This window comes from Caretta caretta, chromosome 15 (assembly GCF_965140235.1).
Source record: "Caretta caretta isolate rCarCar2 chromosome 15, rCarCar1.hap1, whole genome shotgun sequence".
Classification (NCBI taxonomy): domain Eukaryota; kingdom Metazoa; phylum Chordata; order Testudines; family Cheloniidae; genus Caretta; species Caretta caretta.
The window spans coordinates 24,089,092-24,103,238 of NC_134220.1; the positions used below are offsets into that span (position 1 = coordinate 24,089,092).

A 14,147-nucleotide genomic window follows, 5' to 3' on the forward strand; every position below is an offset into this window, starting at 1 on the left:
AGGGGTGTGCAGTGTGGGTGTATTGTGAGGTGAGGGGTGTGCGTGTTGCACTGTCAGGGGTGTGCAGTGTGAGGTGAGGGGTGTGCGGTGTGGGTGTATTGTGAGGTGAGGGGTGTGCGGTGTGCGTGTTGCACTGTCAGGGGTGTGCAGTGTGAGGTGAGGGGTGTGCGGTGTGGGTGTATTGTGAGGTGAGGGGTGTGCGGTGTGCGTGTTGCACTGTCAGGGGTGTGCACTGTGAGGTGAGGGGTGTGCGTGTTGCACTGTCAGGGGTGTGCAGTGTGAGGTGAGGGGTGTGCGTGTTGCACTGTCAGGGGTGTGCAGTGTGAGGTGAGGGGTGTGCGGTGTGGGTGTATCGTGAGGTGAGGGGTGTGCAGTGTGGGTGTTGCACTGTCAGGGGTGTGCAGTGTGAGGTGAGGGGTGTGCGGTGTGGGTGTATTGTGAGGGGTGTGCGGTGTGCGTGTTGCACTGTCAGGGGTGTGCAGTGTGAGGTGAGGGGTGTGCAGTGTGGGTGTATTGTGAGGTGAGGGGTGTGCGTGTTGCACTGTCAGGGGTGTGCAGTGTGAGGTGAGGGGTGTGCGGTGTGGGTGTATTGTGAGGTGAGGGGTGTGCGGTGTGCGTGTTGCACTGTCAGGGGTGTGCAGTGTGAGGTGAGGGGTGTGGGTGTATTGTGAGGTCCGGGGTGTGCAGCGTGTGTGTGTTGCGTTGTGGGCGCTGCCCGTCACGCCGCCCGGCGACGAGCGCTACGCGGCCCGGGCTCGCCGCCGGCGCCTGGGCGGGCGGCCCCGAGGGACCGGCCCTGTCACTCCGCCTCCCGCAGGGGGCGCTGCAGCCGCCGCGGGACCCTGTGCGGCCCGCCGGGCGGGAGGATGCTGGGAGCGGCGGCCACAGGCTCCTCGCGCTCAGGCGGCGGCGCTCGGGGGGCTCGGCCGGGCTGAGCGACATGGCGGCGGGAAGCAGGGGGCGGCTCGTGCCCGGCCTGGCGCTGCTTCTCCTGCTGCTGCTGGGCGAGGTGGTGGGACCGGGAGCCTGGGCGGCCCGGAGCCGCGGCGCCGACAAGCAGAACAGCTTCCGCCGGGCGGCCAGCGGCATCTACCAGGGGGTGAGCGGCTTGTTCGGCGAGGAGAACGTGCGGGCCCTGCAGAAGGTGAGACCCCCCCCCCGCCCCCGGCGAGCCCCCCCCCTCCACCCCTCGGCGAGCCCCGAGCCCCCTGCCCTCCCCTAGCGGGGTGAGGAAAAGGCGCGGGCCCTGCGGCCGATCCCTCCCCCCGGCTCCCGCCATCCCGCGCCGCCGCCCCGTTCCCGGCTTCGGGCGCTCCCCGCACCCCCCCCCCCCCCGGCGCTCCCCGCACCCCCCCCCCCGGCGCAGGCCCCCCCGCAGGCCCCCCCGCCCCGAGCAAGCCCCGCAAGTTCCCGGGCGCCCCGCGCCAGCCCGACGGGGACTAAGGCTGCCCGGGAGCCGCGGGGGGGGGGGGGGGGTCTGCCCGGGGTGGAGGTGGGTGGGAGCCGGAATCGTTGAAAGCCCCACGGGGGCCGCTTGCCTTCGTTGCCGCCTCACCCCGAGGCGTCTCTTGGTGGCGTGGGGCGAGGCTGGAAGGGGGGACGCTCGGGGCGTGCACCTTTTTCCGCTGGTGTAGGAGCGTAGAAACAGCCCCCCTCCGCGCGGACAGTCTGCTCCCCCGAAAACTTAAAGGAGACCCATCGTAAGGATTAACGATTAGGATTAGCCCATCGTAAGGAAAAGAGCCTTCCCGGGGGCCATGGGGCGGGACGGGGAGGGCGCTGCGAGCTGTCTGGCTCCCTCTGTGGGTGGCTGCTCTGCGTCTCTGATCCACCAGATACTAGCGCAGGTTCGTGCTGTTTAGAAGCGGTGGCCAATGACTTTCACATTGTGGACCCAGGGCCCTCTGTCCCCTAGTGCTCTATAGCAAAGAAAACTGGGTTTGAGAACTCCCTACCCTCCCAAGCAAAAACTGAATGAGAAATCTTTGGCTTCCTTCTCGTTGTTAGTACAAATAGAAGCGTGGATGGATTATTAAACTAGAGCTGGGAGAGTAAATTAGAAGCAATACTAAACGATTTATACAGAGCATATATTCCAGTTTTGTCACAGTGCTTTTTGAAATATAGTTACAGCATTGTTTGTATTCAATACAGTAAAGTGTCAGAGGGAAAGAATCAAGACACTTGGGCAAGGAGGAGAAGAAAATGTGTTCAGATAAGATTGTTGAAATGGAGAGAGAGGAAGGCTGAGCTGGATGTCACTAGGAGGCCAGGAGAAGGTTCTTGCACAATAGCTGGCAGTAAATTAGGGAGCAGCATGGAAGATGCAGGTGCTAGATTAGATGAAGCAAGCTGAGCCAAATATCCATCTTTTTCACCTATAATCTCGATAGCTTTTTGTTCAGGAATTTTATAGTGACAGCCTTCAGAAGGCTTCTTAGGGATTCAGGTCAGATTCTTCAGGGATACACACAAGAACTGAAATAAGACTAACAAGTAGAGTAATCTTCAAAACAAATTTAGATTAGGCTGTTCCCAAAGGAAACCAAATCAGCCTTCAGGTGTACTCATTTTCTCATTCAATCTTCTAACTTCACATTTCCCAATCTTAACTCCCTCTGTATCATAACAACATGAAGGTATGTAATTTGCTGAATTGAATGAGTATAATTTGCACTGTCGTTAAAGTTTTGTGTAGTTTTGTCCACATTGTTTATGGACCTGTCAGGTTTTCAGTAAATATCTGAGAATTGCATTGAAAGAGTTTTTGGTTTTCACACACCAGTTATGAACTTGTTGCAAATAACACACAAATATGAACAAGCAGGCAAACAAAAACCTATGTTAATTCAGTTTTTCCTGTGATCTGGAACGAAAGAAAGATTTGCTACATTTATTTTTAAATACTTGGAGGCACGCAGATACTATGGTAAAGGGAAATATATGTATATATTTATATATGTGTGTGTGTGTGTATATATATATATTTATATATTTATGTTTGTTTGTTTGTTTAAGATGTACTGAAAACTGAATAAACTGCATAAACCCCTCAAGGTTGATTTCCAATGGTCATTCTTTACAGTAGCATTTTATTTTACAGTTTTTCTCAAGGCTGACAGAAAGATTTGTTTACGGTGTGGATGTATTAGTAGACACATTCTGGAGAATATGGACTGATGTGCTGGATGTTCTTGGAATTGATGGTAAGTGTGATGTCTATTAAACCCAAAATTATGCAGGTAATCCTTATGGATGTTTTTACAGGTATGGGGAGGATGGAGAATATTAAGAAGGTATGTATTACCTTTGCATTTGTATTATCTTTGATACCTGTTATTACATGCATTTATAAATCATCCATCACCGCAATTTCTGGGAGCACTTCCAGGGTTTACATTTTGTCATTAATACTTCCAAACAAAAGAAGTAAAACAATCCTGCTACTCTGCATTCTGTAGCTTTGAAGCAGAGAATGGAAAGAGATCTGACCAGTGAGCTAAAATCCAAGAGCTGATAGTTCACTGAGTTGAAAATCTGGGCAAAGAGATGTCTTGTGTAGCTTTCTAAATCTGGACAGGTTAGTGGTTAATCTTTGTTCTTCATTGGGTGTTTTGAGACTTGTGACTGGGTGTCATCCACTAAAGAGAATGGAGAGGACAGTTTCTGGAGCACCTAGAGTATGCAACTGTGAGGGCTGGTTTAGGTAGCTACCCCTTCTAGAGTGTTGGTGGGGACTAGTTTCTACCTCTAGTTTGTTTCTCCTTTTCTTATAATGTAATCCCTGAAATTCCATCTATCCCAACGCTCCTCAACACTCCAGAAGCAGGTGAAGTATTTTGGTAAAGCAGTATGAGAAAAGCTTTGCACTGCTGCTATATCTGTTCTGTAAACAGGACTCAACACTGTTAAATTCTCTGGGCAGGGGTATGGGAAATAAAACTTTTAAAGGGTTTGTGTAGCTTAATCACTTTACTGTGTTAGCATGATGAGGGTGCCTTGAAAATATTTCTCTGAAGAGAGGACAGTTATTAGAAAGTTTTCTTTAGAAAAGAATGAAAAAGATCTGCATAATTTTTCCTGGTATTTTCACATTTTTTTTCCTTCCTTCATTTTGTACATTTGCCTGTACCTAAGTTTTCTCTTGTTTTCCCTGCTCTTTATTTCTCCCTTTTCTTACTCCCATCTCTGATATTTGTAACATTCTTAATGCTAAGTCTGGTCATATAGAGCACTCTGTAAATGTGACTCCTTTCCTATCTGTAAGAGAGAAAAGAAGACCCATGGTCCTAGGATTGCTGTAGATCAGACACTGGAGCTGGAACAGGAATAAATTAAGAGGATTTTTATCACTAAGTGTGTCACTTAATGATGGAAACCTTGTTGAAGTTAACGGAGCACTTTTCTATAATGTGCTTTGCAATAGTTAGTAGTAGAATGTTCTCTCCACTTCTAATGTAATATCTTTCTTTGGTTTGACTGAATTCCTAGCTTTTCCGAAACAAGGGCATATTGCTGTGGCTTGCCCAGGTGCTCTAATATGGTGACACACTCGTTTGTGCTTATAAACCTTGCCTAGGAAATAGCACCTTGCACCAGTGTTCTGTGAATTTTGAAGGAAAAGTTTGGGATATGTGGCTCTCTGATTACAATGACTTGTTTTTGTAATAGAGCAAAAATAGACACTTTAAAAATTAAAATACTGTTTTTCCAACTAAGTTATTTTCCTAATGGTTCTGGGATCTAGACTCCACAAAGCTGAATAATTTTAAGCAGTCTTGCGTGCAGATGGAGTTCCTGTCGTTAATCTCTTTACATGTTGTCGTTATTTTATTGCTGATCGCTTTATCAGGTGGAATGGGATGAGGAAAAAGTCCGAAGGGTAAACTGAGAGTTGCTGCAGGGAAAGAAATGCAGAGGGGAAAAGGAAAGACACAAGGAAAGGGCAGAGAAACAAAGGAAGATGGGGGAGGGGGAGGAGAATGAAAAGAAACAAAGGGTAGAAATAGTCATGATCCTAAAGGTGGATGTACTATTCTGTTGTGTGATGCTGAATGCAGCTTAACAAATAATATCTAAATGTTACTACATGAAGACCATATTTACCCTTGATCTTAGTTCTAAACTTTATGCCCTGGACTAGTGTGGCCCTCTCTTTAACTGAAGTGAATTCACTCAGTCACAACCATAGAAATAATCTAATGATTGCTGGTATATGAAAGAGGCACACGGGGGTACATATGTATTTATCATTATCCAGTAATTTGGTCACACCCTACCCCGCACCCCCCCCTTTTTTTTTCTCTAGAAACCACAGCCTTGAAACTTCTGCAGATATATGGCCCTTCAGTTGTTATGCTCACAGTTTACACTTACCTTTGCCGGATGTAATTAAACTATCTTTTAATTTCTCATAAACTTGTTTTTATTTTTCAGCTTCCAACCTGACTCATTATTTCAGCCCTGCAGCAGTTGCCAACAACCCTACGCGTGTTCTTCTGCTGATTGGTGCTGTTTTACTTGCCTATTGGTTTTTTTCTATCTTCCTTGGATTCTTCTTCTGTCTCTTACATATGCTGTTTGGTCGCTTCTTCTGGATTGTAAGAGTTGCTCTGTTTGCCCTCTCATGTGTATACATCCTCCAGAAGTATGAAGGAGAACCAGAGCATGCAGTCTTGCCTCTGTGCTTTGTTGTAGCAGTCTACTTCATGACTGGACCCGTTGGATTTTATTGGAGGAGAAACAGCAGCAGCAGCCTTGAGGAGAAGATTGACCATATTGACAGTCAAATTAGACTTCTGAACATACGTCTTACTAGGATAATGGAAAACATGGACAGAGCCAATGACCAATGAATAAAACCTATAGATCACTTCACACCAGCTCACTAGAAGGTTACTAAGCACTATCTCATTGAAAGTTACTAAGCAACAAAAAATCACATGATAAAAATGTGCAATGTTAAAACTTTAGATCATGTGTTTAGAAGAATAAGAGTAATTTATCTAGACCATACACTCAGAAAAAAACACTTGTAAAATAAGATATGAGATTTAGCTATATATTCAGAGAACGTTATCCATGACTAGAATTTTATCAGTGAAAACGCTTACTTTTACAAGCATTTAAAAACATCTTTTTGTAGAGTTTTTATAAAAGCAAATTGAGTAATTATTTAAAATATTGAAGCTGAGCTGAGCATTATGCAAATTTGACATTAAAAAAATCTTACTTAGGCTACCAAATGTTTTTCTTGAGAAGTAGTGATAGTGGGTCCATGTTTTAATTTTTTTTTTTTTTTTACAAAGGTGTGAGCATTCTAATTTACTGTTGATTTATTTCATTGCCTGAAGTTGCCTTTTCATGTAGTATGAAAAATTTTCTCACATTCAGGCCAAAAAAATCATACCATAGCTTTTAATGGCAAGAAGGGAGTTACTTCATTAAATCAGAAGCCCTTTAAAGCCACCCCAAAATGAAGGACCCATAACTCTACAGCTATGTGGTTTTCTTTCTTAGCTTTTCATATTATGGACTTTGCCTTCAGTGTTTTGTTTTGTTTTAAAGTGCAGTTTAAAAAATCAAAAATTGCTACGAGGATAAGAAATGTAGTGTGCTGACAAATTTTCAGTGGCAGAGTAGTTTATATTTGATCTTCACAGTAAAGCATTTTCCACATAGGAGCGCATAAGAAGAAATTTTTTTTATTTTTAAATCTCAGGACCCACATGCTTCCTCAGAACAAAAAATGCAGCAGATAAAATACTTCCAAATGTATTGTTGCTTAAAGCTTTCTCAGGACCAATAAGCAGCAATAAATCTATCTTGAGGAAGATCTGGATTTTTTTCTAAAATTTTAAGTCTTATGGGTGCTTTTTGCTTGAAGTCCGTGTCCCCAGTGGGTCTTTGGGAGGTCAGTCACTTAAGTGTGTATAAAATAGAGGATTATTTCAAAGTGATGTTAGAAAGCTTTGAAGCGACTTTATTTTGGTGGGTGTTTGTATTTATATCCTTACCATGCTAACAAGCTAGATCATTATGACACTGACTTTGTAAGATTTGTTGAAGTGTGTTGAGACAAAGGTAACCTCAGGGAGGAAAGTCTGAGAAATCATTTAACTTTTGTAATGCAGTACTTTCAAGGTTGTTCTGGGGATGTATGGTGGGAAAGCATTTATGCCATAGCAATGAGCACAGTATAAATACCTAAACAGATAATATGCACCATCATTTCAGAAGAACCAGTTTCTAATATTTTTTAAAAGCTGTGTTAAAATAAAATCTTGTGCTGAGCCAAAAACTGCTATTTCACATATGTGTCCCTGTTTTCTTCAGGGGAATTGCATATAACCACCTAAGCAGAATTTGGCATTCTGTCTTCAACTTGTTGTTTTGGGGTTTAACCAGGATTTTAACATTTCATTGAATTTTCATTGTAAATTTCCTTTTAATTTTTAATGCTGAAGCATACAAGAAGACTATTTTAAAAATGCATGTTACTTGCCTGATCTCTCTTTTGGTCTGTCATATTGAACTTGTATTACTATGATTTATTTTTAAATCCATATTTATGGCCATTTTAAAATATAGGGTTTTTTGATCTTTGGCACCAACTTGTCAGTGATAACTTAAACTTAGTTAATTGGTTTAATTTGCAATTGACAGTATGTAGTGTGAGCCTTTTTAATCCTTCATGCTATCTAAGTGGCCACATATGCAAATGCAAAAACCCTGAATCCTTACAAAGTTTTTGTTGAAAATTGCAAAGTATCTGATTTAACAACAAAAAGCCCAACCCTTGTCTACAAAAAAATAAATAAATTGTATGATTATGTGCAGGCTTCCAAACTAATAATGCCGTATTTAAACTTCTTTCTTCATTCTTATGCTTTAAAAACGGTTAGGGTCCTACAGGCTCAACCCCGTGGTCTCTAATAGATGTAGTGCTGTTGATAGCAACGGGACTATTCATAGTAAAAATCACTACCCTCAGTAGTGCTCGTAGGATCTGGGTACAAAGTAGACTCTGAAATTAGGTATTAAAGTCCCAGTTTAGCAAAGTGCTTTGTGAATTTGGGGCCTAAGGACTGAAGCCTGCAAACAAACCTTACTAGAGCATATAGTTGCACTGTCTTCAGTGGGACAACTCCTGGGGGAGAAGGTGACCCACATGAGTCAGTTTTGCATAATTGTGTCCTAAATAAGGAAATACAGGGATGTGTAACTGTTACCTGAAGTGTACATTCATGCCTGTTTTCTTTTCTATGAATATGATTTATATTTTACATAAAATGTTTATATTTTAGGTAATCTATATTTAGTACTGAAGATAAAAACACAAAGATTAATATAAGAATAATAAGAATTGCATATTACAGACTTACATTAAAATGTTACCATAAAATTTACTTTTGGATTATATTCATATTATTCCCATGTCTCTTTTTATGTCACTTTTTTAGTTTTTGGTAAAACCAGCCCTTTTGTGTCAACACTCTTCTCCCAAACTTCCCCACCCTGCTGCATGCAGGAAAATATATTTTTGTATTTACTTACATCCCAGGTATAGTGAAATGTTTCATTTTAAACACAGTAGAAAATTTAAAATGTTATAAATAGACAAGGCAAATATGCTTAGGCAGTTTATTTAAAATTGGCTATTTTAATCAGTATTGTTTCCCAATATTCAATTATCTCAGTGTATAGTCTGCTAACTTCAAAAGTAGTTATTTTGAAAGAGCACAAACAAAAATTCAATGATTGTAAATGCTCTGAATTTAATGTGCACAGTAGTTAAAATGCTTTTGGAAGGCTAATCTGGTGGTGTATTTCAGTTCTCAAGTTACTTTTGTAAATATAGTTTACTAATATTTTTCCATACAATATTATTTTCCATACTGTTCACCTACTAGGCTCTTCTACTCCATTCTTCATAATTCATTCCATAGGAAGTGATTGTGTGATACTGGCTTTTATCTGAGGGCCTCAGGGCACTTTACAAAGATGTGTAATCAGTCCATTTTACAGATGGGTACACTGAGGCACGGAGTTTGAGTGACTTGCCCACGACCATACAGCAAGTCAGTGGCAGAGATAGGAATAAAACCCAGATCTTGTGACTCCCCGTACTTTGCTCTAATCACTAAATGGCTCATTCCGAGATGGGCAGTAATATCTTTGCATTCTTTAGCATAGTTTAACAAATCCTGTCATCCGTTCTAGAGGCTAGTAATATTGACCGGCTCCTTTTTATTGTCCAGTCTTCAGCAGCTACTTAGAAGAATGTCACCTTACTTTATTGATTGACATGATCGTTTATGATGGACCTCAAGCTGTCTGGCTTTAACAGAAATTCCATTAAGGTCTTAAGTTTTTATATTTCATACTTTAGGGCCTAATATTTGAAACTACTGTGTGTATTTCAGTACATCAACATTCTGTAAAGCTTTACATTTGTAGCAGTTTATCTGAAAGTACACAACTCACCTATAGTTAACTGTTTTGTATTCAGAATGTAATGTTTTCAAAAGTGGTATTGAATGTCAGAGTACAATGTACAAAGTCCGATGTAGATCAGTAGTGTACTTAATAGTGTGTTCTTCAAATTGTGATTTGCTTTTAAAGACTTGTTGCATAGTTAATATGGAAAATAGACTCAGTACCAACCTTAGCTTTTTGATGGTGTAAAGTTTTTTTTAATGTGATTTGCCTCACATACTAATAATCCAGTTTTGGCAGCTAATGATGTTATTGACCATAAGTTCTACTTGTCTGGTTTTTGAGAATAAAGATTTTATCGTATCTGCATGTATTTTAAATTTTTGGATAATTCCATTGAACTGTGATTAGAATTAGCACATTAAAAATTGATCTTTCTTCTTTTTAACCAGGAATTATATTTGCTATTGTAGCACTAGTTCTCAGCACTGATGTCAGTCATTTAATTTCACATCCTGTTTTGTACATGAGATTTAAAGTGTAGATCATATTTAAATTTGTGCAAATTGTTATGTAAAATGATTTGTTCTGAAGAAAATTGTGTGTTTACTTTTGACATATGACCCTTAGGGAAATATTAGATTTTGCTGATATTTTAAGAAGTTATGACTATCAAACTTATTTTTACAGAGCTATACATGGCTTTATTTATTACTTCTCTGACCACCAGATCAATGTATTATGTAGTTAAATATTTGTAGACCGATTTCGCAAATAAATTATGGTATTGTGACTTAGCTTAAACAAAATAAATGTTTGCTAAAACTTTGCACTGAGACCTGTATTGCTCTTAAGACTGTTTTGTTGCAAGTCGTGTGTTTGGAGGAAAGTAATTTTCTGGAACTCCACTATTTGAGAAAGAGGTCTGATGGCACCTGACTGTCTAAATTAGAGAAAATTTGCATCATACATTGTTTGTGATCATATCCCTGCAGCTTAAAACCCTTTAAAAGAAGCAGGTTTCAGAGTAGCAGCCGTGTTAGTCTGTATTCACAAAAAGAAAAGGAGTACTTATGGCACCTTAGAGACTAACCAATTTATTTGAGCATAAGCTTTCGTGAGCTACAGCTCACTTCATCGAATGCATCTGATGAAGTGAGCTGTAGCTCACGAAAGCTTATGCTCAGATAACTTTGTTAGTCTCTAAGGTGCCACAAGTCCTCCGTTTCTTTTTGCGAATACAGACTAACACGGCTGCTACTGTGAAACCTGTCTTTATTCTTACCTATGGTATACAAGCTGTTGCAAGCCTCTGTCCCTTGACTTAGTTCTGTTGATAATGATCTATCCCCATGGTCTGTGTCTAGGTCACAAAAGACTAAAGAGAGTGGATCATTGACTCCTACGCAGATTTTACAGCAGTAATGCTTCCTCCCACACCCTTTCCCTTTCTAGCACTATGCCATGTCATCAGGGGGCTGCTGATCTGTCAATGCAATAGGACAAAGGGTGTCTTGTCCTTCAGGTGCACTTTTGTTCGTGTCTGTGAGCCTGCATGGGGATGTCTGAGCTGGGTGTAGACAAAGCAGGTCCCCTCTTGTGGGTAAAGCGGGGAGCTGCTCCCAGGCCATCATGAGCCAGCTTCTCTGTTGCTTGGCGGGGGTAGGCAGATCATCCTGTGTGACACCTGTCTGCCGAGGGGGGGCGGACTCCCTGCTGGTGGTTTGCCTGTGCTGGCGGGCAGGCAGGGGGCGGCCTGTCCACGGGGGCCGGGGCCTATCGCCGCCCGAGCTAGGACCTCACGCAGCCGCGGGGTGTGGCGGAGACAACGCGAGACCAACGGTCGGCGGCAGGTGGGAATTTCAAACCCCCTTATCCCTATCCCGCTTCTCTGACGTTAGAGGAGGGGTGAAATTACCTAGCGGGAGGGAAGCTAAGCAGGATCCTATGAGTGTGGTCCTTGGAAGGGAGACCAAAGGTGGGTGAGGTGATAGAGCAGGGGCCAGGGAGGCCTTCTGCAGTTGTGTCATTGGAGAAACTTGTCCCACCCTGCTAATGGGACTTCCTGAGGGGCAGGGCCGTGTTGCTAATCTCTTGATCTAATTGCGAATATTTGATGGTTTTATTAAAGGCCCCCGTCATGCTATCTGGCTCACAACCATGAGTGCCCGTGTCTACCTCAGGATAGACTGTCAAAACAGGGCAGAGACCCTAAACTGGTGGGGAGTTTTATTACTAGATTTTACCAGGCCAGTAACAAATGTGAACTCCTGGATCACTGTAACACTTAACCATGGAGTCAAAGACAGTCCCCTTAGACTTTCCAGTCTATCTTGCCACCCAGACAAACTGGACTTAGTGATAAATGGTCACTTACACAAAACATCACATAATATGCAATTTTCTCGCAGTCTCAAGAGGCCAGTCACTGACCCCCAGATCATTTGGTACCCTAGATCTTACACCAAAGACACCACCTGGAGCCAATCCTGTAATAAACTAACTAAAGGTTTATTATTAACTAGGAAAAAGAAATGTTAACAGATTAAAGAAAGCAAACATATACACATGTAGGAGCCCCATGCCCTGCCCCTCTTATTCCCCTGTGGCCCTGCTCATCCTCCTCCCCACCCTGTGGTCAGGCTGCAAACTGGAGGTAGGCCATGCTAAGAGCTGCCCAGGGGAGCCCAGGCTCCTATGGAGGGCCAGGGTCCCTCCATCTGTCCTGGGCAGGGGGCCATGGTGCCCGAGAGCATCCCCTGTCCCCGCCTCCTGGCGGGGGGGAAGGGAATGATTCCTGTGCCTGAATTCATAAGTTCAGAGCAAACATTTTCAAAGTTAAGAAGCAAAACGTACATATTTTCTTATAGCATGGAATACTAACGTTACCCGTGAGTTTAAGGCACGCAGCAACTTACAAGCATTTAGAGACTAAATACATTCTTATAAGACGAATACCTATTTTGAGGAAAACTACCATACCTGGTCTGGTCTCTAGCTATGAGGTTGTCAGTTTTTAGCTAATGCTTGCAGCCTGGATAAAAGCTGGCATCTGGCCTGCCAGCGTTACACCGAGCTCCTGGAAGCACGTGATTAGGTGAGAATATCACCTTTTAAACAAAAACAGTAAATTTCTAGTCCTCATGGTTGTGGAGAAAAGCTTGCAAATGTGACCATGCACCACAAAGCTTCAAAAAACAGAAACCAAATAAAAAGAACCCCATTTTAAAAAAAATAAAATCTCATGATTTTTGGAGGTGTCTGTCTTGTGATTTTTGAATACTTGGGGTTGGCAATGAGGCATAAGTACATGTGAGAACGAAGATGTTTGCTTACTTTTCAGCATTAACAGTTTCATCCCACTGGTATCTTGCTGTCCTCATTTGTATCCATCTGTGGTCTCTTTTTTACACTTAGGTCATCCAGGAAAGGGATGCCTTGTTTGTACAGTGCCTAGCACAGAGGCTTATTATGCCAGTTTGTTTCCCGTGATTGCAGTTCAGTGTTATCGTATACATATAGTATGTAATGTGGTTGTAGCCGTTGGTCCCAGGATATTAGAGAGACAAGGTGGGTGAGGTCATATCTTTTATTGGGCCAACTTCTGTTGATGAAAGCCCCAGTGGAATCAAATCTCATGAGCATGGTGTGCACACGAAGTGGAATCTATGTGGACAACACATCTTGAAGAAATAGTTACTTTGCGTGACTTTGAGTAACAATTCTTTCATCTACTAGCACAGTCAACTCCGCCCTTCATCCTTCCAAGATGGACAAACTTTGCTTAAGTTCCATTGCAATCCATGGGGCTACTCACACGCCTATTTATGATTCCAAAATGAGATACTGAGCTGGCTATTTGCCAGGAACCTGAGGGCTCCAATTAGTTGCATTGCACACTAATCTCATGTTGCTATTGGCAATAAACAGACACACACACACACACCGGGGATTTCCTTGTAGCTGTATTTTTATCTGAGAGGTGAACCAGCCAGTGCTGGTGTGCTGAGTTTACGGGCAATAGAAAGATGCAACTTATCTGCTCTGCTCACACAAAGGAGAGGAAAGCCAGGGTCTGCACAGCAGCCCTTCCTCGGCCCCTTCGCCCATTGCCCTCCTCTCTCCCTCCATCCCTCCACTCGCTCTTCCTCCTTCCCTCCCCTGCTCTGTTTCAGAGTAACAGCCGTGTTAGTCTGTGTTCGCAAAAAGAAAAGGAGTACTTGTGGCACCTTAGAGACTAACCAATTTATTGGAGCATAAGCTTTCGTGAGCTACAGCTCACCTCATCGGATGCATACTGTGGAAAATACAGAAGATGTTCTTATACACACAGACCATGAAAAAATGGGTGTTTATCACTACAAAAGGTTTTCTCTCCCCCCACCCCACTCTCCTGCTGGTAATAGCTTATCTAAAGTGATCACTCTCCTTACAATGTGTATGATAATCAAGATGGACCATTTCCAGCACAAATCCAGGTTTTCTCCCCTCCCCCCCTCCACAAAAACCCACTCTCCTGCTGGTAATAGCCCATCTAAAGTGATCACTCTCCTTACAATGTGTATGATAATTAAGGTGGGCCATTTAGATAAGCTATTACCAACAGGAGAGTGGGTTTTTGTGGAGGGGGGGAGGGGAGAAAACCTGGATTTGTGCTGGAAATGGCCCACCTTGACCATCATACACATTGCAAGGAGAAGTTTCAGAGT

At 43.0% G+C, this 14,147-nt stretch overlaps 1 protein-coding gene across 1 annotated transcript; it reads left to right on the forward strand.

The window, feature by feature from the left end:
• Positions 1–856: 856 nt before the first annotated feature.
• On the forward strand, positions 857–10,276 carry BRI3BP (BRI3 binding protein). The gene is made up of 3 exons (XM_048821157.2): positions 857–1,144; positions 3,104–3,206; positions 5,437–10,276. Exons 1-3 carry the CDS (start codon positions 941–943, stop codon positions 5,853–5,855), a joined length of 726 nt encoding a protein of 241 aa, XP_048677114.2. The 5' UTR covers positions 857–940; the 3' UTR covers positions 5,856–10,276.
• The last annotated feature ends 3,871 nt before the right edge of the window (positions 10,277–14,147 follow it).

Coding starts and splice junctions, on each gene's coding strand:
- BRI3BP (XM_048821157.2), top strand. CDS start 941: ATGGCGGCGGGAAGCAGGGGGCGGCTCGTGCCCGGCCTGGCGCTGCTT. Junction 1,145..3,103: donor ACGTGCGGGCCCTGCAGAAG/GTGAGACCCCCC, acceptor TTTATTTTACAG/TTTTTCTCAAGGCTGACAGA. Junction 3,207..5,436: donor GGATGTTCTTGGAATTGATG/GTAAGTGTGATG, acceptor TTTATTTTTCAG/CTTCCAACCTGACTCATTAT.